Source organism: Nuphar pumila, chromosome 6 (assembly GCF_984573655.1).
Source record: "Nuphar pumila chromosome 6, dmNupPumi1.hap1.1, whole genome shotgun sequence".
Taxonomy (NCBI): Eukaryota; Viridiplantae; Streptophyta; class Magnoliopsida; order Nymphaeales; family Nymphaeaceae; genus Nuphar; species Nuphar pumila.
The window spans coordinates 124,722,138-124,749,480 of record NC_143254.1 but is presented as its reverse complement, the minus strand read 5'-3'; the positions used below and the strand labels follow the sequence as shown (position 1 = coordinate 124,749,480).

At 44.0% G+C, this 27,343-nt stretch overlaps 1 protein-coding gene across 1 annotated transcript; it reads left to right on the top strand.

Annotated features, from left to right (window-relative positions):
* Nucleotides 1–749: 749 nt before the first annotated feature.
* LOC149836054 (cysteine protease RD19A-like) lies at nucleotides 750–21,906 on the top strand. The gene is made up of 4 exons (XM_090008953.1): nucleotides 750–1,237; nucleotides 1,351–1,470; nucleotides 21,006–21,252; nucleotides 21,413–21,906. Exons 1-4 carry the CDS (start codon nucleotides 770–772, stop codon nucleotides 21,682–21,684), a joined length of 1,107 nt encoding a protein of 368 aa, XP_089865079.1. The 5' UTR covers nucleotides 750–769; the 3' UTR covers nucleotides 21,685–21,906.
* The last annotated feature ends 5,437 nt before the right edge of the window (nucleotides 21,907–27,343 follow it).

The following is a 27,343-nucleotide window of genomic DNA, read 5'->3' as shown; positions in this document are numbered from 1 at the left end:
GATTGTTTTGAAAATATTATGTTTTTAACTCGTTATTTATATATATTTATATATACTGATATTTTTTAAAAATATCTTGAAAAATATTCTTTTAAAATATCACGAGAATTTTCCTCCCCAGTAGCTTTTTTCTGTGAGAACAAAATTTTGTGCTACTGAATATTCCGTTTACCTTTTCTTCCTACTTATCATGATAGAGGCCATTTTTCTAGGCAACCATTTATTTTTTAAAGGCAAGCTGGGGCTAGGCAGACCCTACCAATTATACAACTATATCATTGGGTTTTGAACCTGCAACGTTCCAACACAAGGTGTGACGTGCACTAGAAGCTCCTGCCAGACAAGCGGAGCCCCCGTTGATATTTTTTCTACGCATCGTTGCTACATGCTTACTTGCTTAGTGCGTTCACGATATCAACATTTTTGGAGATGAACAAGCAAAAGAAGTATCAAGATGGACGGCTGCCAGGCAGGTAGCTGCACGCTGATTCTGCAAGTTATTATAATCTCAGAAAGATTACATCTCAAGCCACAAACCCGGACCGCGTATTCTCCAAATCCAACGGCTCAGAATCCCCCAAACGTTTATTGACCCCATACAACTAACATCCAACCTCCACCACCCGCTATCAGTTCCAAACAAACCAAATGGACACGTGGACCAATAAGCCAGCTTTACGTTTCGAGCTCCCATTGGCCCACAGTCTCTCCCAGAAGCACACGACACCTTTTTATCTCCCACTGCACGCCTCCACTGTCTCACGGCGCCATGGCTCCTCCCTCCTTCCTCTTCCCCCTCTTCGTCGTCTTTCTCTGCGTCTCCGTCACCGCCTCGTCGGCGATCGGAAAATCCGCCGTCGATGGCGACGATCCTCTCATCCGGCAGGTGACGGGAGACCACCTCCTGAACGCCAAGCACCACTTCTCCGCCTTCGTCCGCCGTTTCGGTAAGACCTACTCCGGCCCTGAGGAGCACGCCTACCGCTTCTCCGTCTTCAAGTCGAACCTCCTCCGGTCTCTCCGCCACCAGATGCTCGATCCCACGGCCGTCCATGGCGTCACGCAGTTCTCCGACCTCACGGAGGAGGAGTTCCAGCAGAGGTACCTAGGGCTCCGATCGCCGAACCCGTTTGGAGCGTCGAGCGACGAGAACAAGGCACCGATCCTCCCGACGAACGACCTCCCGGAGGATTTTGATTGGAGAGAACATGGCGCCGTCACTCCGGTTAAGAACCAGGTTTATCCCTCGATCTTCCTGCTCTGTTTATTCTTTATCCTTTTCTTCCCCCATGAATCTTTGTTTTAGATTCTGGGATTTTCTCTGAAAAAATTGGATCTTTCAATTATTAGGGCTCTTGCGGGTCTTGCTGGTCCTTTAGTGCAACTGGAGCATTGGAAGGAGCTAACTTTCTGGCTACCGGGAAGCTCGTTAGCCTCAGTGAGCAGCAGCTCGTCGAATGTGATCACGAGGTCCTTTTCACCTCTAATTTGAATTTCTCACTGTTTTCGCAGTTTTTATTTTCATCAAATTGCGTCTTGTTTGGGAAAAGTGATCTTTATGCATGCCCCTTCTGCTGAGAATATGAGATTTCTTTCTTTTTAAACGGAAGGGGGAGTATCGGTTATTGTTTGATGACGTTTGTGTTCTGATTAAAGAAGACCCCGGGGGAACAGTGGAAGGAAATTAGTATGGGGGTCGAGTTGCTTTTATTAGAATTCCCTTGCCGTTATTGAGATGAGATGGGATTCTGCTATTGGAATGTGTCTTGTTTTATTATGGAGCTTTTTTTAGACTAACCAGCTTATTTGTTCTTTTCCCATCTATGTTTCTGCTTGCTTGTGTGAGTGTACCCCCATGAGTGGTGTGAGTTGTCCCGGTGAGAATCCGGTTTATTATCTGTTTTCTGATACGTTCTTGTGTAGGGAATTGTTTTGTTTAGTTCTTTAGCCTTGATCATCATGATTCAAGGCCTTGTATTCTGTTGGGATTAGCCAGTTTGTTTGTTTATCTTTATTTTGTTTTATTGTTTATATTTGATTTTGTCATCTCTATGTGTTGACCTTCTATTTGATGTTGATTGCGTTGCTATCTGCTAAAGTTTTGTCTAGAATCCAGAATATTTAGATTTTTGATTGATCTAACAAGGAAGATTTGTCTTTGTTTGCACCTGGTACACCAATTTCTAACATAATTTTTTGCTCTAATTCTGAAACACACCACCTCCTTTAGAATCCCAAATTGATGTGAGCATGTGCCAAGGGTTCGGACACAGGAAGGGAAAAGTCTAAAATGGACCAACTCGGATGGACAGGGTGGCTGGGTTCAGACAGGGTCTGGGAGAAAATTTGGTTCTCCCTAATGTCACAACAGAAAAATATGAAATTTGGTGAGTTGGTTCTTGACACCCTAATGTAGGTACCGTCCAATTTTCAGGTCGGACACAGGAACAGGGAGTTACGGATTTTTTGAGTGACCAGATAATTCAGGTCGGGAAAAGAGCAAACAAGTTAGGGTTCACGCAGACCTAGTTGTAAAAAATGGTTCTTTGCACTGGGGACTCAGTTAGATCTAAAATTTGGAGGGTTGACCAAGGACACTTTGAAGTACCTTTGGACCAAAAATCAGGACCTGACTCTTTATGGTTTGGGCTAGGGATTTTTTGAAGTCTGATGGGTATTAAGGGCTGCAAGGTTTAGGTAGGATGAACTGGGTTACCATGGGTTCAATTAGGTTTGGGTGATTAGGGAAAGGGACTCAAACTTACATAGACCTTATGGACCACGTGAAGGGCTTTCCCACAAGACTGAACTTGCTGGATATAAGGTCTGTTACTCCAAGGAAGGATTTGGGCAGTCTGATCACACCGGTTCCGCGAACTTGGCAACGCAGAGTCTAGGTTGGACCTTGGGCAGCACCCGAAGACCTAATCCAGTCTTCACATGACCTACTGGAGGTTAGTTAACTAGAGAGAGAGAGAGAGAGAGAGAGAGAGAGAGAGAGAGAGAGAGAGAGAGAGAGAGAGAGATTTTCATTCATGCTTCATCAAGGAAAAAACATGGCCTTTATATAGGCATAAGAGGCGTACATTAAACCATTTTACAAGTTCTATAAGATATTAAAATGCCTAATTTTGGTTAAGCCTCCTTGGACTCCATGTTAACTAGGTTATTTTTGGAATCCTGCCCTCTAGAAATAGACAAGCCTCTTATCTCTTCTTTCTTATTCTTAGAACCGATCTTCAGGAGGGTTTCACGCCCCTCTAGTTTGGCTAAAAATAGGGGACACCCCACCTAGCTCAGTTGCCCTAGCCGACTGAGTTTTTGGATCCGGATCTACTCGATCCGTAACACAAATCCACCTGTTTTTTCACAATTGCTTAAAAAAAGCCACTACTTCCACATGCTTCAAGGTGGCAAAGTTTGAGGGAAGTATAGTCATAGATGAATCATGATTGAAATAACTCATATAAGTTATCCTATGGTCTTAATATTTTGTAAAAAGTGCTAGATGATATTTCAAACACAAAGCTAGAAACTTATAGCATGCAGTTATGTAACATGTATGTGCTAGTAAATTTGTTGACAAAATCCAAAGAGTACATAAATGCACATAATCCTAGGATGATGGCATCCTATTTAGAGATCCATCATTATTGAATGGTGAAAACGTGACAAATAAAAATGTGCTCTATGGGTCTAACTTTTCATGCTTTTGTGTAGGACTTGCATAAATAAGGAAAATAATAGTTGATTAAAAGCTGAGTTTAGTATGCACTTCTTTTACTTTGATCATGAAATATTAGTCCACTCAAGGTATGATTATGACTTTGTTCCCTTAGTTTTAGCTTAGCCATAATGTGGTCAGAAAGCTATGTAACACAGACTCTTCTAGCAGGGCACCGCACCCACACCCACACCCATGCGGGTGCGACACTTCGACACAACATCCTTTGTGTCATGTGAAGTAAACCACATTGAGGTCCATTTCTGTCCAAAAGTAGATTCAATTAACCCTAATCAAGTCTAGTTTTATCTATATTATATATATAAATACATAAAATGCACACACACACACACACACACACACACATATATATATATATATATAGTGGTATTTTTTATTGATGAGGAATAACAATTGTAGATTGTTAATTTGATTTATTGCATGAATTTATGCATGATGAATTAATGATATGATAATTATTTTTATTTCATTAGCGTTAACTTAAAATTGTTAAAAATTATATATATACCCTCCCTGCACCCAAGTTTTTTTAAAGTGCCGCATCCGCACCAGTATCCTTATCCTTATCCTTATCTTTATCCTTATCCGCACCCGCACCCGCACCCGCACCCGCACCCGCACCTGCACCTATGTGACATAGTCGGAAAGCCTGAAAGACACTTCTCCCACACCAAAAAGGAGGGAACTGTCACATTGTCTTACTGGAATGAGAAATACCTAATGCACCCTAGGAACTTGGCTGATTGGATTTGGTTTCCATAAAACAAGGTAACAAGGTGCGACCTTATAGACTTGTTTGCCTTGGTCCACCAGGTTCATGAGTCATAAAGCCTTTCTCTTCTATCTGCCAAAGATGGATAGTGGTAGGCAAGTGAAATATTCTCTCTCCCCATTCTGCTCATAAGTTACCACCTACTTTTCTGTCAACCAATTATAAACAACCGGACCTTTAATTACATTGTTCATTATAGGTGTCTCGGGCCTATTTCCTTCAATAGGCCAGCGCGGCGTGACAGTCCTTCCTTACCGTCGTAAGCCTACTTATCGCTCACTTGTCAGTTGCAGAAGCTTGTAATCAGAGTGCAAGAGAGCAAGAGAGAATAGAGGGAGAAGAATTGCAATCATAAGAAGCAATCACAACGAGGGTGAACAAAAGAAAGCTCAACGCATTTAATTCATTCACAATTTAGCTCGTAGGCCTCTTATAGTTCAAGTATACGGGTTGCCCCTTCGGGGTATTGATTAACCTGAACCGGGCAGCTTACATTAGACTCAACGAAAGCAAAACAGACTCTAGACACAACTTTACAATGTAAGTCACAAGGGAACATGCTTCCTCCCTTCAAATCATTAGCTGTCCTCGGCGCCATCTGCTTTATGGTAATCCCTGACTTCAACCGGGTAGCGGTTGTTTATTCGAAAAGTTGGCTCCCACGCAGGTTTCGTTGTTTGCTCCCACTGCACTAGGTATTTTTTTGCTTCGCCCAAGTAGTTGACCTTGTGGCGAAGGATCTGACTGAGGTGCTTCTAGGCTCGTTATGTTGTCGGGGCCCTCTGAATGATGGGAGCGCATTGTGGCACACTACGTTTCGGATCTTCGTCATCTGTATGGAACTGTTTGAGGTTGCACATGTGGAACACCCGGTGCCCTTGAAATCTGGGGGCAACTCCAGCTTGTATGTCAGTTTGCCCTCCTTCTTTGTAATGGTGAATGGTCCTTCATACTTTGTAATGGTGCATGGTGGAGTCTTTCTTGCATGCACCAGAGAAACAAGGTGTTGCACCATCGGATCCTGCTACGTACCTTCGCGGATGCGGCTTAGTAAAGCGCCTTTCAAATGCACTTCGGAAGGCTCCGCACGCACAACAGTCAGTTCAACCCTGCAGCTCAATGCGTCCGCAACTACATTGGTCTTCCCAACCTTGTACTATAAGGTAAAGTCAAATTCAACCAAAAACATCTGCCATCGAGCTTGCTTTGGCGTCAGCTTCTTCTGTGTTTGAAAATAGCTTGTAGCAACATTATTCGTCTTGACGACGAACTGGGCACCTAGAAGGTAGTGTCGCCAGGTCCTGAGGCAATACACGATGGCTGTCATCTCACGTTCATGTACCATGTAACACCTCTCTGCATCCTTTAGCTTACGACTCATATGCGATCGGATGACCGTCCTGCATAATAACTCTATCGATGGCAAAGTCTGAGGTGTCTGTGTGGACCTCAAAGGGTCTCGAGTGATTAGGCAGTCGCAACACTGACTCCCTCACTAAGGCTTTCTTCAAGTCGTTGAAGGCATCTTGGCATGCTCCTGTCCAGAGCCATACTCGATTCTTCTTTAACAGATCAGTGAGGGACGCATTTATGAGGGAGTAACTTTTAATGAATCGCCGATAGTAATTTGCCAAATCAAGGAATGACCGCAACTCTAGCACTTTGCATGGCAGAACCCATTCCTGGATAGCTCTTATCTTTTACTCATCCATGCACAGCACACCACGCCCCACAACGTGGCCGAGGAAGCTGATCTCCTCCTGACCGAAGAGATACTTTTTTCATTTAACATAAAGGTCATTCACTTTTAGCAACTGAAACATTGTTCGCAAGTGCTCGACATGTTCCTTCATGTTGTTGCTATAGATCATGATGTCATCCAAATAAACTATCACGAACTTGTCTAAGGGTAGAAAATTTGATTCATTAGGGTCGTGAACGTAGCTGGAGCATTCGTCAACCCGAATGACATTATTAAGAATTTGTAAGCACCATAGCGGGTGATGCAAGTTGTCTTCGGCTCATCACCATCTGCAATCCTCACCTTCCAGTAACCTGATTTCAAGTCTAGCTTTGAAAAGATTCAAGCATTGTCCAACTGATCCAACAAGTCCACTATTAGTGGCAACGAGTACTTGTTTTTTATCGTGACCTTGTTTAGCGCACGGTAGTCCACACACAACCGCTTAGAGCCATCATATTTAATTTGAAATAGGACTGGGGCGCCAAATGGTGCTTTTGATGGACGAACGATGCCTGAATCCAATATCTCATCCAACTGCCTGCGCAGCTCTTTCAGCTCAGTTGGCCCCATGCTGTATGAAACCATTGTGGGAGGCTTCGCTCCCGGGGTGAAGTCAATCTTATGGTTGACCTCACGTCTTGGTGGTAGACGCTTTGGCAATTCCGGAAGCATTACCTTCCGAAACTTCAGCAACAGTGGGGTTAAGGTCGGTGGCACTGCTGCTTGCATCTTCCCTTATACACGCACAACAACTAAGAATGTCTGCTCTTCACACTTGACACCCTTCTTCAATTGCATTGCTGATAACACTAAAGTCTTGTCTTTCTGAGTAAGACATTGAACTGTGTGTGTCAGGTTTGGCCCTATAATTGTCAACGAGTTAAACTTTGTCAGCATCATCACATTCTGGTTGCGCAGAAACTTCATACCCAAAATCATCTTAAAATTGTTCAGGGGCATAACAGAGAAGTTGGCCTTTCCGGCTAAACTCCCAATTTGGATAGCCACGTTCCTTGCTTCACCAAGGATGGACTTAGCCTCAGAGTTCACCATTTTGATGGTCATCTGCTTTGGCCCGAGCTTCAAGCCCAACCGCTCCGCCTCTTTCTGCGAGACAAAATTGTGTGTGGCCTCAGTGTCTACCATTGCTGAATTAGACTTTTCATTCGTAATGATTTTCAAGTACATGAGTTCCTTACTGACCTGCATGTTTTCAGCTGCACAACTTCTAGCTGCGTTAATCGATCGCATGACCCCCATCCTTGGTTTTATGGTCTCAGTATCACTGTATTCTACCTGCACTGCATTGGCTTGTCCATCGTCCTTTTCAAGGCGCTTTGGACACTGTCTGACGATATGTCTATCGCCACAGAACCAGCAAGTAACAACTTTGTTGCTATTGTTATACTTCTTGAAGTTTTGATTCTTATCAAATTGGTGGGATGTCGATGCCTCACCTTTGTTGTCACGTCGCTCATCCTTCTTGCGTCCGTGGTCAGGCTTCTTCCTGACCTTGGTTGATGGGGGTGAAGGGCTTGCGCTGAGTGTCAACTAAGAGCTCGATCGTCACGTATGCATCTTCCAAAATACTAGGGTTGCTCCTTTCCACTTCAGACTGTGCCCATGGTTGAAGTTTCACAATGAACCAATTGAGTTTGTCCTCATTTGGCATGTTAGGCACCTCAAGTATAAGCTTCTGGAACGTTATGATATAGTCTTGCAACGAACCAATATGTTTAAGATCCAACACCATCCTATAAACATGTTTTTGTGCATTTCTCAGCATAAAGTAGTTGCACAATTTTATTTTGAAGTCGTCAAGTGTTTATCACACGTTGACCCCTCTCCAGGTCACTGCTCTTCCGCCTCTACAAAGCGATGACATCTCCATCCAGTAGAGCTGCTGCAGCCTTAATCTTGAGATCTTCAAGCGTCACGTTCTAAATATCCAAGTAGTCTTCTACTTGGAACAAGAAGTTCTCAGTGGCCTTGCTGGCGCGATAATCATTTAACTTTGCTGGTCTTGGCGCATTAATCCTTAATGGCCTCACACAATTTTCTTCATTTAAGGTCACTGTCTGTTGCAATGAGCAGTTCTTCAACTGAAGCTCCCCTACTTAAGTCTGCAAGTCAGTCACTGTTGTCGTCAACGAAGTGACCTGTCCCATCAATAAGATTATTTGTTCTTGCAGGCTCGCCACTGCACCATTCAGTCCACCAAATGATTCAATTGTGCATGAAATCGCTTCGTCGTGCGAAGTCATATCTTCCACCAGGTTGTTGGTAGTTGCAGCTATCTGCTCTTGGCCCCGAGGTGAACCCATGTCCTCAGCTTCAGCAACTGTCTTGCCTTTGGTGTTACGCAAGTTTTGATAGGGTGCCACGATGTCTTGCTCATAAATCATAACCTGTTGGCACGTCTGTCGACTCTGACTCTGGAGTCCCTTCCCAAGCACGAGAACGGGCTCTGGTACCACTTGTCATGGGCCTATTTCCTTCAATAGGCTAGCGTGACGTGACAGTCCTTCTTTATCGCCGCAAGCTTACTTATCGCTTGCTTGCCAATCGCAGAAGCTTGTAATCAGATTGCAAGAGAGCAAGAGAGAATAGAGGGAGAAGAATTGCAATCACAACGAGGGTGAACAAAAGAAAACTCAACAGATTTAATTCATTCACAATTTAGCCCGTAGGCCTCTTACAGTTCAAGTATACGAGCTGCCCCTTCGGGGTATTGATTAACCTGAACCGGGCAACTTACATCAGACTCAACGAAAGCAAAATAGACTCTAGACGCAACTTTACAGTGTAAGTCACAAGGGAACAATGGGTATGGTCTAGTAATCAATTTAAATGTACTGATTGTTGTCTAAAAATTTCATTGTGAATTCCATTTTTTATGGTTTTGGAGAGACAAACATGATATGTAACATGTTTGAAGACTCATGAAGTGCTCATACTTGCAATCACAATTCTAAGAATCTAGTAAGTATGCTATTTGTTTGATTATAATTGGGCCTTAAAATAACCAAATGAATTGTTAATATAAGATACAGATGTTGTGGAAGAGTTGTCCTTATTTTAGACTTCTTTGAAGGGGCAGCTGATGCTCATTTTGGTAATTTGGCTTTCTGGAATAGTGCTTGACAAAGAGTTGACTTCTAACCATTAAGAAGATTCTCATAGGGCAAAGAACATTTTTCTTTATAGAAATGTTAAAAGAGAATAATGGGTCAGAAGAAAGAAGCACAAGAGTTTTCAATTTAAGAATGACATTGAATACCTCTAATATGGAAAATGGAACAACTTTTATGCTTGATATATTAAATCGTGATTAATGCAAAGTTAGTCACCAATCAACACAATATTATATTTCTCATGGGACATGTATCTTTTGTCCATTCAAGGTTTACATTTTCCATGAGCTGGTATCAGGTTCACAAGATTTTCTGGACCTGCCAGCGAAATACAAACTAGTTCCTTGAACTAGATTACAATTTATAGTTTATTGAAACTAATCAATCTAGTTTTCTGTGGTTGATTATGCGCACGTGTGTGTGTGTGTGTGTGTGTGTGTGTGTGTGTGTGTGTGTGATGCAGTGGTGATGCTGGCAGCGAACACCAACCGACTGATTGCACTTATCTGATTTGGGTGGTCGAACGATGTTCAGAAAGGGAGAGAAATGCCCACTGGAAATCAGTGGGCCTGCTTCTTTTTATTGAAAATAATGGATTCAATAGATAAAGACATTAGACTGAATGAAAAAAAAGTACGTGAACTAATGCAATAAAGAATAAACAATGATAAAGAAAACAAAAGACAAGGAACTGCTGAAGAATAAGGCTGCCGTCAGGGAAAATTGTAATCTGTCCCTTCATAAAACCCTAGGAGAGGGTTTTAACCATTCAGCTGGCGGATCCGGGTCTCGGATCCAGTCATGGACCCGAGACGAGATCCGGGTCTTCTTCTTGATGGATCTGGATCCGGGTCACAGGTCTTGGAGTAGGGCCTGGGTCCATCCCGCCCTGCATCATTCTCCCCTGGTGGGAAAGAAGTCGGCTCTGACGACTTGTTGTCTCCACAGTAAGCATATAGATCGGACATCTTAAATGTAGGAGAAAAGTGCCAAGTTTTGGGCATCCCAAGGAGGGAAGATCGGTCAAATAGGCCCGCTAGCCGGGGCAACCCGGTCTCCTTGGTGGGAAGGAGAACTATCCTATGACCCTGAAAGACAAATGTGTACGTATTCCTACGACCATCATGGATGGTCTTACGGTCAAACTGCCAGGGACGTCCCAATAGGATGTGACACGCACTCATGGGCGCCACATCACACCACACTTCATCGAGGTAATGCTTCCCCATAGAGAACCGAACTAGACAACGCAGGGTGATGGGCACCTCATTGCCTTTCTTGAACCATGCCATTTTATAAGGTTGGGACAATTTTTCTGTTTTTAGGTTCAAGGTGGACACGACACTCTCGGACACCATATTCTCGCACGCTCCAGTATCAATGATAACATCACACGCACGCCCCTCACAGTTACACCGGGTTCTAAAAATATTATTTCGTAACCATTTTGTGGGGGCCGACTCTCGGGATGTGGTCAACACATGACGGATGGTTAACAAATTTTCGATGCTGCCATCGAACTCTACGACTTTCACCTCGTCATTCCCCTCAAAAGCGACTCACCCTCGCTCTCACTATCGGACGCAGACTCAACAATGCCCTCTGCTAGGTGAGTGTTCTTATTCATGGTGGGACACTTGGACGCAATATGACCTAACTCTTGACACCTAAAACAACGAACAATGGACTCATTGGGCTTACTCTTGGATCTGGTGTGGTACGCGGGTCCAGACTGATCGGGTTTGCTAGGGTCTACTCCTTTGGTGGACTTTGAGTCTTCTTTCCTAGGGGAGCTCGCTCTCCTGGTTGGGAAAATCAACTTGGGTTGACTGGACTGATCACTACGGGATGTCCTATATTCCTGCCTCCTTTTCAATTTCTCCTCTACATTCATAGCATAACTACTTGCCTGATCCAGTGACTCGACTGTGATACAACTGAAGTTGTCAGAAATAGCAGGATGGAGACCAGAAATATACCTTGTGACCTGCTGGCGGGCTGTCTCCTCGATCTGCACTCGTAGGGAAAGACGATGGAACTCCGCAGTGTAATCCGCCACAGTATTGGTGCCTTGACGCAGGGTCAGGTACTCCTTGTAGGCTCTCTCGGCATGATCTGACGGCACGAACTTAGACTGCATCAACCGCTGCATCTCTTCCCAAGTCTGTACACGCTCCAATCCCTGTCGCTCCCTTGACCGCTGCATCTCAACCCACCATGTCTGTGCTAGGCCTCTCAATCGAGTAGAGGCTAGGGAGACACGACGGTGCTCGGCGACATCGTGGTAGTCGAAGAAGAATTGGACGGCATATGACCAATCAAAGAACTGCTCTGCATCGAACCGGCCTGCGAACTCTGGAAGCTCTAACTTCACCCCATACGTGGAGGGCCGCTCTGGTGCTCTCTGCTGACGGGCCCCCACCATGCCTGCAGGGTATTCATCCCAAAAAGTATCGTCCCACACTGCTCTATCATCGCGGTTCTGCTCGCCTGGCTGCTGGTGCTGTGCGACTCCAATGACGTGTGGACGGCGCTCAGGTCGCGCCGGTCCCTGCTGAATCTGCCTCGGTTTGGCTGGCCCAAGGACGGGAGCCATCTGTGTCCCACATTTGGGGACCGGTATGACAGGTGGTCCCGCGATAGGTGGAAGGGTCGGTCGGGTCTCGGGCCCTAGGTGGGTAGGAATTGGATAGTATGGGTTTGGGTTATAGGTCGGGTTAGGATAATGGTATTGGGTAGGGTATGGTATTGGGTTTTGGATATGGGTTGGGTTACCGGGTTGGTTCTGATTCGGGTATTTGGTTGGGTTGGTATTGGACTGAGATGACTCGCCCGACTGGATATGGATCGGGCCTAATCCTAGACTATTCGTCGGACCCAGATTTGGATAGGTTGGGTCAGGAATTGAGTTGTGGGGGTAAGAGGCGTGGTTTGAACTCAATCCCCGATCCATACGATTATGGGTCTGGTTTTGACCCGGCTCAAAATCAAACTGGAGCTCCGCCCGGGTCCGATACAAGTTTTGGTCGGTATAGGATCCATTTTGGGGTTCAAAAGTAACAGGTTGGGTCGGATTTATAGGAAATTGCGAACCGAACCCAACTGGGTAGGCTGGATAGGAGGGTGTGAGACCCGGACCCGCTCCCGATAACCCAAAGGGTGGTCCTCGATAACCGGGTCCGGACCCAATTAACATAGGATCCAGACCGGACCCTGAGAGGTCAGGCCCAGTCCAAGCAAAATCAGGCCCCCGAACCTGCGGTTGGGTTGCGACATTTCTCCCGCGCGCAGGTGCTGGGAAAGTCGACAGACCCTCCCCCGCCCGGGGTACGTCTGGTGCAATGGCTGCCTGACTGGGTAGCACAGCCGGGCCACGCGGGCCGTGCCCGCCCTGCAACCCCTGCTGCGTGGGTCCCTGCCAGGACGGCGCACCCAAACTGCGGTTGGGGAGCCCCTCTTCAATCTGGTCCGGCCTTATGTTCGGGCCACGCATGCCGTGCCCGACCTGCAGCCCCTGCTGCGTGGGTTGGTGCCAGGCAGGCGCACCCACATGGCCACTGGGACCCCCCTTTTCCCCCAACCGAGTGGTTACCCCACCACAGGGCATCAGCGGTACCTCGGGGTGGGGCGACGTGAGGTCGGCGTACCTGTGCAGCCCCCTTCCTGCATTTTCTGGTGGTGCGGCAGCCTGAATAGCTGGTTGGGTTGGATCGTCAGCCACCGCTTCCACGAGGACGACCGTGCTGCCGCCCCTAACCAGATCCATTTGCTGTGTAGAAGGTGTGGGAGTCGCTGCCGGTGATTCAATCCTTGCAACCCTATCTTCGACCCCATCAAGTCGGCGTGATATTCCGGCCACGTCACGGCTGATACGCAACACGTTCTCTTGCATCTTCGTCATCACTTCCATCATCCGCAGCATCGGATCTGCGTTGCCGGCATCTTCCTGCTCGATCGTCGTCGCCGGATCGCCCCTCACCTCCGAAGCCATCTTGCGTACGAGGGGAAAGGCGCTGGCTCTGATACCACTTTGACGCAGTGGTGATGCTGGCAGCGAACACCAACCGACTGATTGCACTTATCTGATTTGGGTGGTCGAACGATGTTCAGAAAGGGAGAGAAATGCCCACTAGAAATCAGTGGGCCTGCTTCTTTTTATTGAAAATAATGGATTCAATAGATAAAGACATTAGACTGAATGAAAAAAAAGTACGTGAACTAATGCAATAAAGAATAAACAATGATAAAGAAAACAAAAGACAAGGAACTGCTGAAGAATAAGGTTGCCGTCAGGGAAAACTGTAATCTGTCCCTTCGTAAAACCCTAGGAGAGGGTTTTAACCATTCAGCTGGCGGATCCGGGTCTCGGATCCAGTCATGGACCCGAGACGAGATCCGAGTCTTCTTCTTGATGGATCTGGATCCGGGTCACAGGTCTTGGAGTAGGGCCTGGGTCCATCCCGCCTTGCATCAGTGTGTGTGTGTGTGTGGGGGGGGGGGGGGGGTGTGGGGGGGGGGGGTGGGGGGGTGGGTGGGTTAATATTTGGTGCCTTTGAAAGCACCAAATTACATGAAAATATTGAGCTGAAAACCATACATGTTTTTTCTTTTGTAAATGTTTCACATGTGATTTTATAGTTGTATTTTGTGCATTCATCATTGTTTCATGTGTCATGATATCTTGCATATATAGAACAATATATTCAAAGCGCATGCACATAACGATGAATCTGCCCCCAACGCACATACAAGAGATGCCATAGCAATTTTGGAGATTTTTGCCAGGAAAGTTTGGCAGGCCCCACACGCCCTGTGGGTCCCACAAAGCCCACAAGGTTGACTTTGTTTGGCCCCACTAAACTAAGCCCACATCCTATTGTCCCACCAAACCACTTTAATGATGAGATTAAAACATTGTTTTAATTAAACCATGGTAGCCTTCAGTTTTGGAATGAAATCATGATTAAAGCCATGGTTTTGCTTAACCCATTAGCCCCCTTGTTTTGGTTTTATACTACCCCCCCTTGGGCCCTATAAAAGTCCAAGGGATTGGGGGGGGGGGATGTTTCAAGAAAAGGTATTCAATATAGATCCCAAGGGCTATTAGTTCCCAAGGTGGACAAGGTTGATTTTCACATGAACATGTGTGTTCTCACTTAGGACTCTTTCTTTCTATTTTGATTTAGACATCCTTGCCAAAGCATCTGAAATAGCTTGATGTTCCTTAAGAACACTTGGCTAGATTGGGACCATCGACAATGCATGATCGACGGTGTCCATGGTTTTGGTGCACGCCCGACATGCACAAGAGCTTTCCAACAGTCTAGGGTCTCTTTTTCAACCATTCTTCACCTTTAGGAGGATTTTGGGCATCAGGTTGATCAATCTCATCCAAACAACCGCCCCGGTAAGTTTCTAAACACTCTTATGGCTTGGTCGTGCACACACACACCCCACGCGTAGGACACTTCTTGTGCGCATTTGAGGCACTTCACATGGGACACCGGAGGCCTTAAACGGCCACCCCTTATGCTGCCGAACCCCACTACCATGCACCCCTAAGAGTGCACTTAGTGCATACCTCTCCGTTGAGGCGTATTCACACTGCCCACTAGAAGCATCAGAGGCCTTAATGGGTCACCTCCTATGCTTGCAGAAATCCCTCACCACTGTGCACCTTTCTCAACACCCACGCCTTTGTTGAGGCTTTTATCGCGGCTCGCTTACTGCATCGAAGGCCTTCATGGCGGCCACCCTCTCGTCGGCGAATCCTCTCCCCTCTCCTCCAAAGGCGCCACCTTGGTTCCTATCATAATTGCGCAAGGACCCTACATTCACCGCGTGAAGCAGTGAACCTCCCTTGATGCCTCAACATGCTGCGCACAGATCCTTTCCCTTGCAGCGCTATGCGCGCTTGATGCCCTTGCCGCGTGCACTCTCATGCTCGCCTTCCGTTGGACGCAATGCGCACGCCTGCACCTTTGCACCACCCTCGCCTGCGGCAAGCCAGTATCCTGGCATCTAGTTGTGTGTTCCCTTGATTGGCTCTCGCGTATCGCTTGATTGTCTGTGTATGTGCTCGTTTTAACATTAAGCACCTGCTAGTGCATCTGCAGGCCAAATCGGGCCTTGTAAACTGGTCATGTGCGCTCACGTACTTAACTTATAACCCTAGCTCTTGGGCTAGATAAAAGGCCCTTCTGAGAGGTGCTCTATTACAAGGGCTGGCTAGTGGTCCCGATTGGGAGTGAGCTCATTTTTGGGCTGCTCCAGGAGCACCATGGCTCAACACATGGGAGTGTCCAAAACTTATGAGATGCTCAAGTAGTTATTTTATTGGAAGGGTATGAAGAAAGCGGTTCAAAGCTACATCAAGAAATGCTTGGTGTGTCGGGAGAACAAATATGAGGCTCTCAAAACATTAGGGCGCCTTACTCCCTTACCCATACCCGAAGGAGTCTGGCAAGACATAAGCATGGACTTCATTGAAGCCATGCCCCCTTAAACCAGATGGAGGCCATTTTCGAAGTGGTAGATCAACTCTCAAAATATGCCTCTACCAAGAAACAACATCATCTCCCAAGTGGTCCTGAGTTTCCAGGATCACATCGGCTAATTACATGGATTGCCCAAATCCATTGTGTGATAGGGATTTTATCTTCCTAAGCACATTATGGAAGGAGTACTTTACCTTGAGCGGAACTTGACTGAAATTCAGTTTCACCTACCACTCTAGACCGACAAACAAACAAAGGTGATAAACTGCATATTAAAAACTTACTTGCGGTGTTTTGCTAGTACCAAGCCCAAGAGTTGGATGGCATCTCTTATGGGCCGAGTACTCCTACAACACGTCATCATTCTGCCATTGAGATGACTCCATTTGAAGCTCTATACGACTATCCCCCTCCCAAGTGGATCACATATGAACATGGGAGTAGCCCCCTCTTCGAGATTGATTAGGCCTTGAGGACCCGAGATGAGATATTTCAAATCCTCAAGGGCAATATTGCTAGAGCTCAAGTTAAAATGAAGAATCAATTCAACAAAGGAACCGTGTTTTCGATGTGGGTGATTGGATATGGCCCAAGAAAAATTGGGCCCATAAGCAGCTAAGCATGCACCTATGTCACATGGTTGCGGTTGCGGGTGCGGGTGCGGCACTTTCAAAAAACATGGGTGCGGGGGGTGCGGCAAAAAAAATTATATATATATATATATATAATTTTTAAGTTTTAACAGTTAACAACATTAACACTAATGAAATAAAAACAATTATCACAATATCATCAAATCAATTCATCGTCATCATGCATGAGCCTTCTTTGTGCAGGGGAGGGGCCGAGCTCCCTCCCTGTCCTCCCTCTTTATGCAGGGGAGGGGCCGAGCCCCCTCCCTGTCCTCCCTCTTTGTGCAGGGGAGGGGTTGATCCCCCTCCCTGCACTCTCTCTTGGAAGGGGAGGGGTCGAGCCCCTCCTTGCGCTCTCTGTGTGCAGGGGAGGGGCCGAGCCCCTTCCCTGCACTCTCTGCCCCTAGGGGAGGGCCGGGCCTCCTCCTTGCGCCCTCTTTGTGCAGGGGAGGGGTCGAAGAGGAGAGGAGGAGAGCAAAGGGAGTCACAGAGGAGAGAGCGTACCTGAGGAAGAGAGGTCCGGCAGAGCGGTCGACGACGGCATCGGGGTCCGGCGAAGGTTGATCGGCGTCAGCTTCAGGAGGAGAGGAAGGGAGGATTATGGCAAAAAAAAATTTGCCCTAATCCTCCCCTCCCATTGGGCGTTTTTTTTTTAAATCTAAAAATTGGACACAAATGACTGGGTGCGTTGACCGTACCCAGGGTCATGTTGACCGCATCGGATGCCGCACCCACACGTGCACTCGCGTCGAGTTGCGTCGACGCGGGTGCAGTACCCGGTTTACCGAGTCCTTGTGACATAGGCATGCACTCACAACAACACTCCAATTTAGTACCACGTTACTATTGGCCTTATCAAATAGAGACCAAGATTGGGAGAGTTGCTTACAAACTCAAACTACCATGGGGATCCAAGATCCACTCCGTCTTTCATATATTGCAGCTCAAGCCACTAATTGGGGATCCGCCCCAAGAGACCATTCCCCTTGAAGAAGGTGCTCAACCGGTAAAGATCATCCGAAAGATGACAAGGAGAAGAGGACAGTTGGTCAGTTAGCTAAAGATCGAGTGGAACACTAATGGCGAGACATCAGTATCATGGATGGACGAAAACGAGTTTAGAGATAAGCATCCACACTACTCCTTAGATGACAAAGGATAGTAGAAGCATGGTGGATTGATGTGTCTGTTCTTTGACGGCTAGACCTTGTTGATGCCATCTGCGAGCAAGACACACCTTTTTGCCCTGAAACCCACGAAAGCTACAGTACCCCAAGTATGGAGGCTCAAACAAGCCAAGTGCACACACATAACAGTACATATATGAGACACCCCAACAATTTTGGAGATTTTTGCTGGAAAAGTTTGGCGGGGCCCTACATGCCCTGTGGGCCCCACAAAGCTCCCCCACAAGATTAACCTTGGTGGGACCCATGTATGTATGTTCCCAAGGTATTCAGTATAGATCCCAAAGGCTTGTAGTTCCCAAGGTGTACAAGGTTGATTCTCATATAGCCTACCGCACGCTGGGGTGGTGCACAAGGGCAGGGGCAAAGGCGTGCGTATTGCGGCCAATGGAAGGCACACGCGAGAGAGAGAGTGTGGGGCAAGGGTGCAGAAACACGTGCTTATGTGCGCAATGTTGTGCGGGTATGCCCGTAGCGCTGTAGTGGAAAGGATGTGCCCGCGTGTACGCGGCTTATTGAGGCATCAAGGGAGGTTCACCACCTCACGCGGTGAACGTGGGGTCCTTGCGTAGTTGTGAGAGGCATTGGGGTGGCGCCTTTCATGAGCGAGCCATGAGAAGCGCATCAACAGAGGTGTGGGTGTTGTGAAAGGTGCGTAGTGGTGACGGGTTTCTACAAGCATATGCATGTCCACAACGCCGAAGTGATCAATCAAATGTCGAAAATCCTCCTGAAGGTGAAGAGGGGTTGAAAGAGAGCCCCTAGATCGTTGGGAAGCTCTTGTGCTCACCGGGCGTGTGCCTAAACCATGGACACCATCGATCACGCATTGTCAATGGCCCTGATCTAGCCAAGCGTTCTTAAGGAACATTGAGCTACTCCGGATGGTTTGGCAAGGATGCCTAAACTCAAATGGAGAGCAAGCTCATTCCACTTAAGAAAAAGAGAGTCCTACGTGAGAACACACATGTCCATATGGGAATCAATCTTGTCCACCTTGGGAACTACAAGCCTTTGAGATTTTTGAAAAATTCCCCCCTTTGGGACTTTTATAGGGCCCACGGGAGTGGCTTAAAACCAAAACAAGGGGAGGCCAATGGTTTAAGCAAAACCATGGCTTTAATCATGATTACATTCCAAAACTAAAGTCTACCTTGATTTAATTAAGACCATGTTCAAATCCCATCATTAAAGTGGTTTGGTGGGACAATAGGAGGTAGGCTTAGTGGGGCCTACCAAAGTTGACCTTGTGGGGGAGCTTTGTGGGGTCCATAGGGTTTGTGGGCCCCATCAGAAGACACCACAATGAATGTTTCATATATAGTGGAAAATAGAGCCCATGGCACGTATCAAAGGCTTCAGGTTCTCCAAATCATCAATGATGATGATGAGGATCCGATATTCGAAATAGTGATTGGAGACAATGCCTGCCTACAATGCACCCACGCCAGCCAAGATACCCCATCAGCCATCCAAAAATCAAACTTCAAAGTGAATTTATATCTCCTCCCTCTCAAAGGAGTAGAGGTTGTCCTTGGTATGAGTTGGTTGCGGAGTCTGGGAAAGGTGTCATGCGACTTTGACACCATGGAGATGGCCTTCCAGGAGAGAGACAAGCTTGTCACCCTTCGGGCGCAAGGATCAAAACAAGGCAAGGAGGTTGACAATCGTGGGGTCCTCAAGATATTTAAAAGCTCACGTTTTGCAACCCTCTATTTGGTACAACAAATCAAGGAGAACTACGAGAAACCAGGTGTAGAACTACACCTAGCTATGGTCTAAGTGTTGGACGAATTCAAGATGGTTTTCCAAGAGCCGAAAGGGCTACCACCCCCACAGTCCCAAGATCATCACCTACCTTTGGCTCCCAATGCCAATTCGGTGAATGTACGTCCATACAGTTACGTAATGTCTCAGAAAGAAGTGATGGAGAGAGTATGGTTGCAAAAATGTTGGACATCGACATTATTCGGCTAAGCTCAAGCCCTTTTGCATCCCTAGTCCTTCTAGTTAAAACACGTGGCGCTTTTGCATTGACTAATGGGCTTTAAATATCGTCACCGTCAAATACAAGTACCCAACTCCTATAATAGAGGAATTGTTGGACGAATTACATGGGGCAATGTTCTTCACTAAGTTGGACCTTAGGGCAGGGTACCATCAAATTCAAATGTCCAAAGAGGATGTGTTCACAACTGCCTTCAGAACACATGATGGCCACTACGAATTCTTGGTCATGCCAATGCGCCCGGCCCTACCACCTTCCAACGGGTCATGAATTCTTGGCCGTGTTGGTGTTTTTAGACGACATCCTAATCTACAACAAGAGTTAGGAGGAACACTTCTCGGGTTGATTGGCTACTATCGGCGATTCATACAGGGCTACAACAACATTGTCGTCCCCCTCACGACACTATTACGGAAGGACTGCTTCATATGGACCACCAAGTCACTGGAAGCCTTTGGCTGATTTCTCACATGATTTCACAATTGAGATGGACGCGATGAGTATGGTATTGGGGCCATGTTAATTCCGAGTAATCACCCTGTCGCCTTCATGATCAAGGCAATTCCCCATTGAGTGCATGCTTTGAGCACATACTACCGGGAAATGTTGGCGATTGTGCTAGCCATAGAGAACTGGCGACCCTATATACTCGGGATACACTTCTTGGTCAGGACTGACTGCCATTCTTTCAAGTATATGCTGGATCCGAGAGTGATGACTGCAAGCCAGCAAAAATGGGTACTAAAGTTGCAGGCCGACAACATTGATCTTGAATGCAAGAAAGGCTCCTGCAAGCTAGGGTGCTTTCGGCACAAGTGGAAAATGACATTGCCATTTGTGCACTGAAAAATAAAGTCAGACGATTTGTGCTTAGATACATTGTTAGCCATCATAACTGGAGCCAAATCTTTGTATGGATTTATTTTTTTATTTTTCCTCATTGAATCGTACCACCTGCATATATTATTGCTTCAGCAGTTTCGCGATGCGATGTCTCTTGATTTAGTTTGTTGACAGAGCAACCATTCGTCCATTCATCCCAATACTGTGTAAAAAAATGATTAATTAGACCTCAATAAATTTTAATGAATCATTGCTTTTCTTTTTCCCTTTGTGGTGTATGAATTGCTTAGCTTTATTTTGGAGGCTTGAATATACCACTGCCACAAATTCTTGGGATGATAACTTCTTGTCTTTTGTGTTTCAAATTCGCATGGTTTGTGGCTAGCATTGAGACAGCTCTCAGTTTCATAAAAAGCTTCACACTAGTGCATAAATTTTTGCAGTGCGATCCTTCAGAACCAAGATCATGTGACTCAGGGTGCAATGGAGGGCTAATGACTAGTGCCTTCCAATATGCAATCAAGGCTGGTGGACTAGAGAGAGAGGAAGACTACCCATACACTGGAACTGATCGGGGCACTTGTAAATTTGACAAGAACAAGATTGCTGCATCAGTCTCTAATTTCAGTGTTGTCTCAATTGATGAAGATCAAATTGCTGCAAATCTCGTTAAAAATGGCCCACTTGCTGGTAAGTAATCAAAGGTGCTTTATGAGATCCAACACAAACGTCCCCACCCTACTCACAACCACTGCGCCCACCAGCACCCCCCATTTTTTGTTCTCTTTTTTTTCTTTCAACGAAGATGATTATCTTAACAATGCCATTGTTGGATTCCCCAACATGGCAGTTGGTATCAATGCTGTTTTCATGCAGACCTATATCAAAGGTGTCTCCTGCCCGTACATCTGCGGCAGACAGTTGGATCATGGAGTTCTGCTTGTGGGGTATGGATCTGAAGGGTACGCTCCTGTCCGGTTTAAACCGAAGCCTTATTGGATCATTAAGAACTCCTGGGGAGAAAGATGGGGAGAGAAGGGATACTACAAGATTTGCAGGGGCCGCAATGTCTGTGGGGTGGACTCCATGGTCTCGACTGTGGCTGCTATTCAAGCTCGTTAGAAATACAGATTATTCACTACATTATCTCCCTCGTGTAAATAGTAAATGTAACTTAATATCTGCATTGCCAGACTGTCTAGTAGACAAAGGGAGCCTGTCATTGGCTTGATGCCCCATCTATATGTATAAAATACTTTTTAGCTTTAATTATTTTTATGTTTTCTGGTGTGATTTTAAACAATCCTTGAGATTGGTAACCTTACTTAAGGGATGGTTAGAACATGATTAAGTGCAGTTTGATCATCGGTATTTTGGTTGCATCACGACATATCATCTGTGTGAAGTGTGGTCCAAGACTTCAATTGGATATACTGATTGGTGTTTTTTTTATGTTCTTGCTGGCATTTGCATTGGTGGTGATCATCAAAATTTGAATTGGGTCCTTGCTCTGAGACTGCAGAATTAGGTTTTGTATTACCAAGAAAGCCTCACATGATATTATCAATTTTGGTGTTGTGGATCTCGGAATTAAATCAATGGAGAGAAAGATCCTTATCATGCTTGGATATGATGACCAGTTATGAGTGTATGGTGAGAGTAGTCCTTCAAGCTGACTAACCAGAGAATATTTAGAGGCTCGTAAGGGTCCCCAACTGAATCCTGAGGGCGATAAATTGAAGTCTAAATAATTGGATGCATCTTTTGTGCGAATGGTGATATGTTGGATGACTGGAATGTAGACTGCAACCTCCATTGCTACAAGGTACTGTTGGGTGTGATATACTTGAGGGCAAGGTTAGTTTTATTTTAGAGATTGTGTTTGTCCTGAGGTTGCCAGGAAGGCTAACGGAAACATGAAACGTTTTGGGAAATGAAAATGCGAAACGAGGTTTCTTAGGCGGATGTGAAACGGAAAAATGAGACGCAACAAAAAACTTATTGTGAAACGAACTGAGAAACAAATATCAAATGTTTTTAAAAAATAAAAGCCTTAATAACTGAATAAAACTAAACATGAGAAACCTATATCTCACGAAAAGGAAACATGTTTCCCAAATATGGGATTATGGGAAGGGAAACAAATAAATACGGAAAATGTGTTTCCCAAATATGAGAAACATGTTTCACTCAAGGAGGGAAACACACTTCTTACAGTATGGCAAACACGTTTTCGATAAGTTTTGTGGTGTTCCCGAAACATTTTGGAAATGGTTTTTTGAGAAAACGTTTTCTCATCTCCTTATAGCGTTTTTGGTAACCTTGATTTATCTCATAGTTTGCCTCTTGTGCGCTTCAAAATCTTCTAATGATTTGGATGCTACTTATAGGCATGGTCACAAATCTCGTGCTCAGGATTTTTTCCCTATTGGAATGTCCAACGGTAGATTGGGATCTCAGTATATTGAAAGTAAACAAAAAAATAAATTGCAAAAATATTCTAAAACATATAAAGATTTAGATAATGTTCTGATATATAAGAAATGTAAAAGATTTTGAATATATTTTGACATTTTTGGGAGCTTCATGGCTTGCCAAAATCTTGAGAGGTTTTATATAATTCTGATTTATGCTGGGGATGGAGGAACTTAAAGTTTTGTTTTTCTTTCTTTTCCTTTGAGCAAAATTTATTTAAATTTGGATTTGACAGGGGAGCCGATGAGGTAGCTGGATGGTAAGATCATAGTTAACAGTAATATTTTAATGATATCCCATCGCTAGTTAGCCGTCAGTGTTCAAGGGAGTCTCTAGGTTCCTTTAGTTTTGGTAGGAAGCAAATTTTCAAAGCGACAAATGTTATAAGGGAAAAATGTAATGGGAAGCAAGCTTTCAACTCACTTTTTATGGAAAATGACCGTAGTGTACGGCATAAATGATGTGTTTCCTAAAATGCCTCACAATTTACCAAATATGTTGAATGGACAATATTGCAACTTCTTCATTTTTTCTTGTCGCTTTTATCCCTTGCATGTGCAATTTTTTTATTTTCTCATGACATGATGTTAAAATAATACACTCATGAAACTCGTCGACAAAATCGCATCAGAGGTTGCGATATTACAAAATTTGTGAAACTCGTGATGAGTTTTACGCGATCACATGCAAAAATCATAAAATTTGTGGAAGTTAGATAATTACAAAATTATTGATGAGTATTGCATGAAGTATTGCAAAAGACTGAAATTGTGAAATTTCTTATTCGAATCACACTCGTATTGCAAAATTTTGTCCTATATAAATAACGCTTTATTTCGCAACCTTTTTTTATTTGAATGCCCTATTTTTGCAACACCTATCATTCTTGTGGTCACCAACTATTGGTCCCCAATCCTTTCGGCAATCTTCCAACGACATTCAGACAAATATACCAACGGGTGGCGACTTTGCAAAAGTCCCTTATCGATGGTGGTTCATCGACAACAGTTCACTAACGATGGAAAACTTCAAATTTTGGCCTTCATCCGACGAATCTCCTTCAAATATTCTAGTAAGACCATCGACAACAACTTCATCAACGTCCCTTAACCAAGTTTTTTTTTGGTAAGGTTACTGACAACTAGGGTTTTTGGTGAATAATCTTTCACTGTTGTTTTTCTTGTAAAAACATATTTTTTTTAAATTGATTGTGTATTAGTTACGTCCCTCAATTTGTTTTTGCATGTATATTATCCAGTTTAATCGATTGTTTTCAAATTTTTTGGTGTGCAGAAAATTGCATGTTAGTTTTTTCGATTTTTTTTATTTGTTGCATGTATAGGTGTTATTGTTTTTTCATGCATATTATCCATTTTACTATTGTTTTGGTTTTTGCATGAATATTATCCAGTTTACTGTTGTTCTCATATGAATTAATTTTTTTATTACAATATGACACCAAAAAAGAGAAAAACATAAAAGTTACACCTGCCACCACAAAGAAGAAAAATAACAGGCAAAATAAGCTTAACATGCAAAATGAGCCTGAAGGATCTTTAGCATTTGATGGTTACATGGTGTTTCACAACACATATCTTGACACATACAATAACCTTATCACTCTGATAGAGAGATCCTACTCCAACATAAAAAAAAAAATGGCGATCAAATCTTGTCCACAAAAAAATACAACCTCAACGATTTGTGCTCATCCAATTCGTTGTATGCAGTTCCAACAAATGAGCTGCTAAAATTTTCAAACAAGCCCAAAAGTGTTGTTGAATATGCAAAAAAAGTTGGTGATATTATGGCCAAATATTTGTCTCCCATCTCGAAAGCATTGGAGGAGGGGAGGGGGACTCATTGGTGAAGCAATTTAAGCTATTGGTTTATTATGTATTCTTTAATACATTATACAAAAACAATTCATATCCTATAACTTACAAGATTCAAACAACTTCATTTCCTTTTATATACACAATTCATCATTCTCCAAAAACAAGACTTAAACAACTTCATTGTTGTTATATATATTATTGATCTTCCTTCAAAAATAAGACTCAAACAACTTTATTTATAAACAACTTCAATTAATTTATTAATGTATATAACACACATTCATTAATTAATGTATATAACAAAATTCAAACAACTTGAATAATATATAAAGTTTCAATAATTAATTAATGTACATAACAAAAACATAAAAAAGAGAGTCATTGGCTCATTGCTACATTATATCACCCATGACTGGCCAGAGCTCCTCAACCTCTCATTGTCATCTGATACCTCATTATCCAATGCTATCTCTATATCTTCAAGGGCAAGGGCATCCTCCGTCTTCGATTCTTCATCAGGTTTTGTCGTCCCAAGCTCAGCTCTCTTTTTCTTCCACTCTACACGAACGATCTTCCTTTCACATTTATAGACTTTTATCAATCAACGCCTAAATGCAGTTACATTAGCCTGAAAAAAGTCACTAACAAATATCATAAAAAAAGATGGGTGAAAGTCATCTCTTGGTTTTCAAGATCTTTACTTGGGAATTGTGCAAAATTCTTCCATACTGTTTTGTCATTTACAATGAGCACTTGGCATGTGCACTTTTCTTAGGATCCATGCTTAAGTTACATCAGAAAGAAAATCACAAAGAAAACTCTAGGTTTTCAATTTGGAAATTATTGTAGGCATGAACCTGATTGAACACTTGAATGCCACTTTGAACTTAGAAGTTTCAATGAATAGAATTCAAGAAAAAACTTGATAATTGAAATTTACAATGCTTAACAAGACATGTAAGCCTTTAGGTCATTGGGTAATAAGATTTTTTTTTAATATACGTGGTACAGTAACAAGCATGATCTAAACAATTGGTGTATGCCCCTAAATGGGACATTGCACGTAGATACAGTAGACATGGTTGTACTTCCTATTAAACTAGAAAGTTGGACTAATTCATAACACAATCATGGTAATCAAATTGGATAGTTTTGAATGGATGTACAATATGATAATTGAAAGGAGGTGAGCAAAAATTTTGATGCTGGCAGGGGGCTCTTTCTCTGTGAGAAGATGTCCCGCATTTTTGCTGGGCAAGGCATAAATATGCGGGCCTCGCAATGGCACACAAATGAACCCTTAACATCTCATATTCTCATCATATTGACATAATATTTGCTCATTCCCTCAAAAAAATATTTGCTCCTTTCCAGATTGATGTTACGACATTGGTATTATGTAGATTTATAAATTATTATGAGCTGAGACAAATCTCTCAGAATCGGAAAGAAAAAGTTGCTGGCTTTCAGCTAACTTTCTTTGGCGAATAAAGAAACAAATGACAGGAGTGGCTTATGTATTCTGTTGCAGGGAAGGCAGCTGCATTAACTGTCGGGGACCTTGTTGTCGGGGCAGCAGTTGGGTCAGCTGTTGAGATGTGGTTGCAGGTTGAAATCGTGACCTTTTTGGGCACTCACGTGCTGTGCTCATCAGTGAATTCATTCTCATCTCACAATTCTTGGTCTCTGTATACTTGAGGTAGATCCCAATACATTGTGGTTCATCCTACTCGATGACATTTCATTAGAAGTTATCTGTACTGCTAATATGATTCGATTAATTATGCTTCTGGAGTATTGAATTGTGTAAATGTAATGTCCATGAGCCTGATTCATCTTAGAAATTGCAAAAAAGAAAAGTTATGTACAGATTTATCTCACTTTTCTTCAATAATTCCTTTCAATTGTTTTGCAAGCACAAAATTATTGTTTCTGATACAAATTGAGGACCAAGATCCAAGGTGCTTGTTGCAAGTTTTCCTGTATCTCTTTGCCAGCATTTGTTTGGTTTGTCAGTTGGTGGTTAAAATAATAAACAATGCTAAACTGTAGACTGAGTTGCTGGTAAATGAATGTTGGCTCTGCAACATCCTGATCCACCGTCATCACAATCATCTTTGAAGTGGGTTGGTTGCCAAACATAAGTTGCAGCTGTAGGCAATGTTGGACATAATGGGTTTGGGTCCAACCCATAGGGTGGCCTGGTTTGACACCATTAGTGGGCCACATATATAATGGGGTTAGTGGGTGGAAGTTACGTGAATATGGAGAGACCAGATTCATGTAACTGCTTATTTCTTCAATTATATAAGGGGTAAGCTGCCATGAAAATGATGAGAGATTCATAGCAATTAGCCTACTCTAAATACCACATAAGGCTTACATCGTAAAGGGTTCTGCTCACCATCCACCTTAGGCCTGGGCTCATCGTGGGCGTCGACTGATTGAGGAGAATGCCGAATACTCTG

Excerpts from the sequence above, each read along its gene's own strand:
- LOC149836054 (XM_090008953.1), top strand. The coding sequence starts at position 770 with ATGGCTCCTCCCTCCTTCCTCTTCCCCCTCTTCGTCGTCTTTCTCTGC. Across the intron at positions 1,238-1,350 it reads TCACTCCGGTTAAGAACCAG|GGCTCTTGCGGGTCTTGCTG; the intron begins GTTTATCCCTCG and ends TTCAATTATTAG. Across the intron at positions 21,253-21,412 it reads TAAAAATGGCCCACTTGCTG|TTGGTATCAATGCTGTTTTC; the intron begins GTAAGTAATCAA and ends CCAACATGGCAG.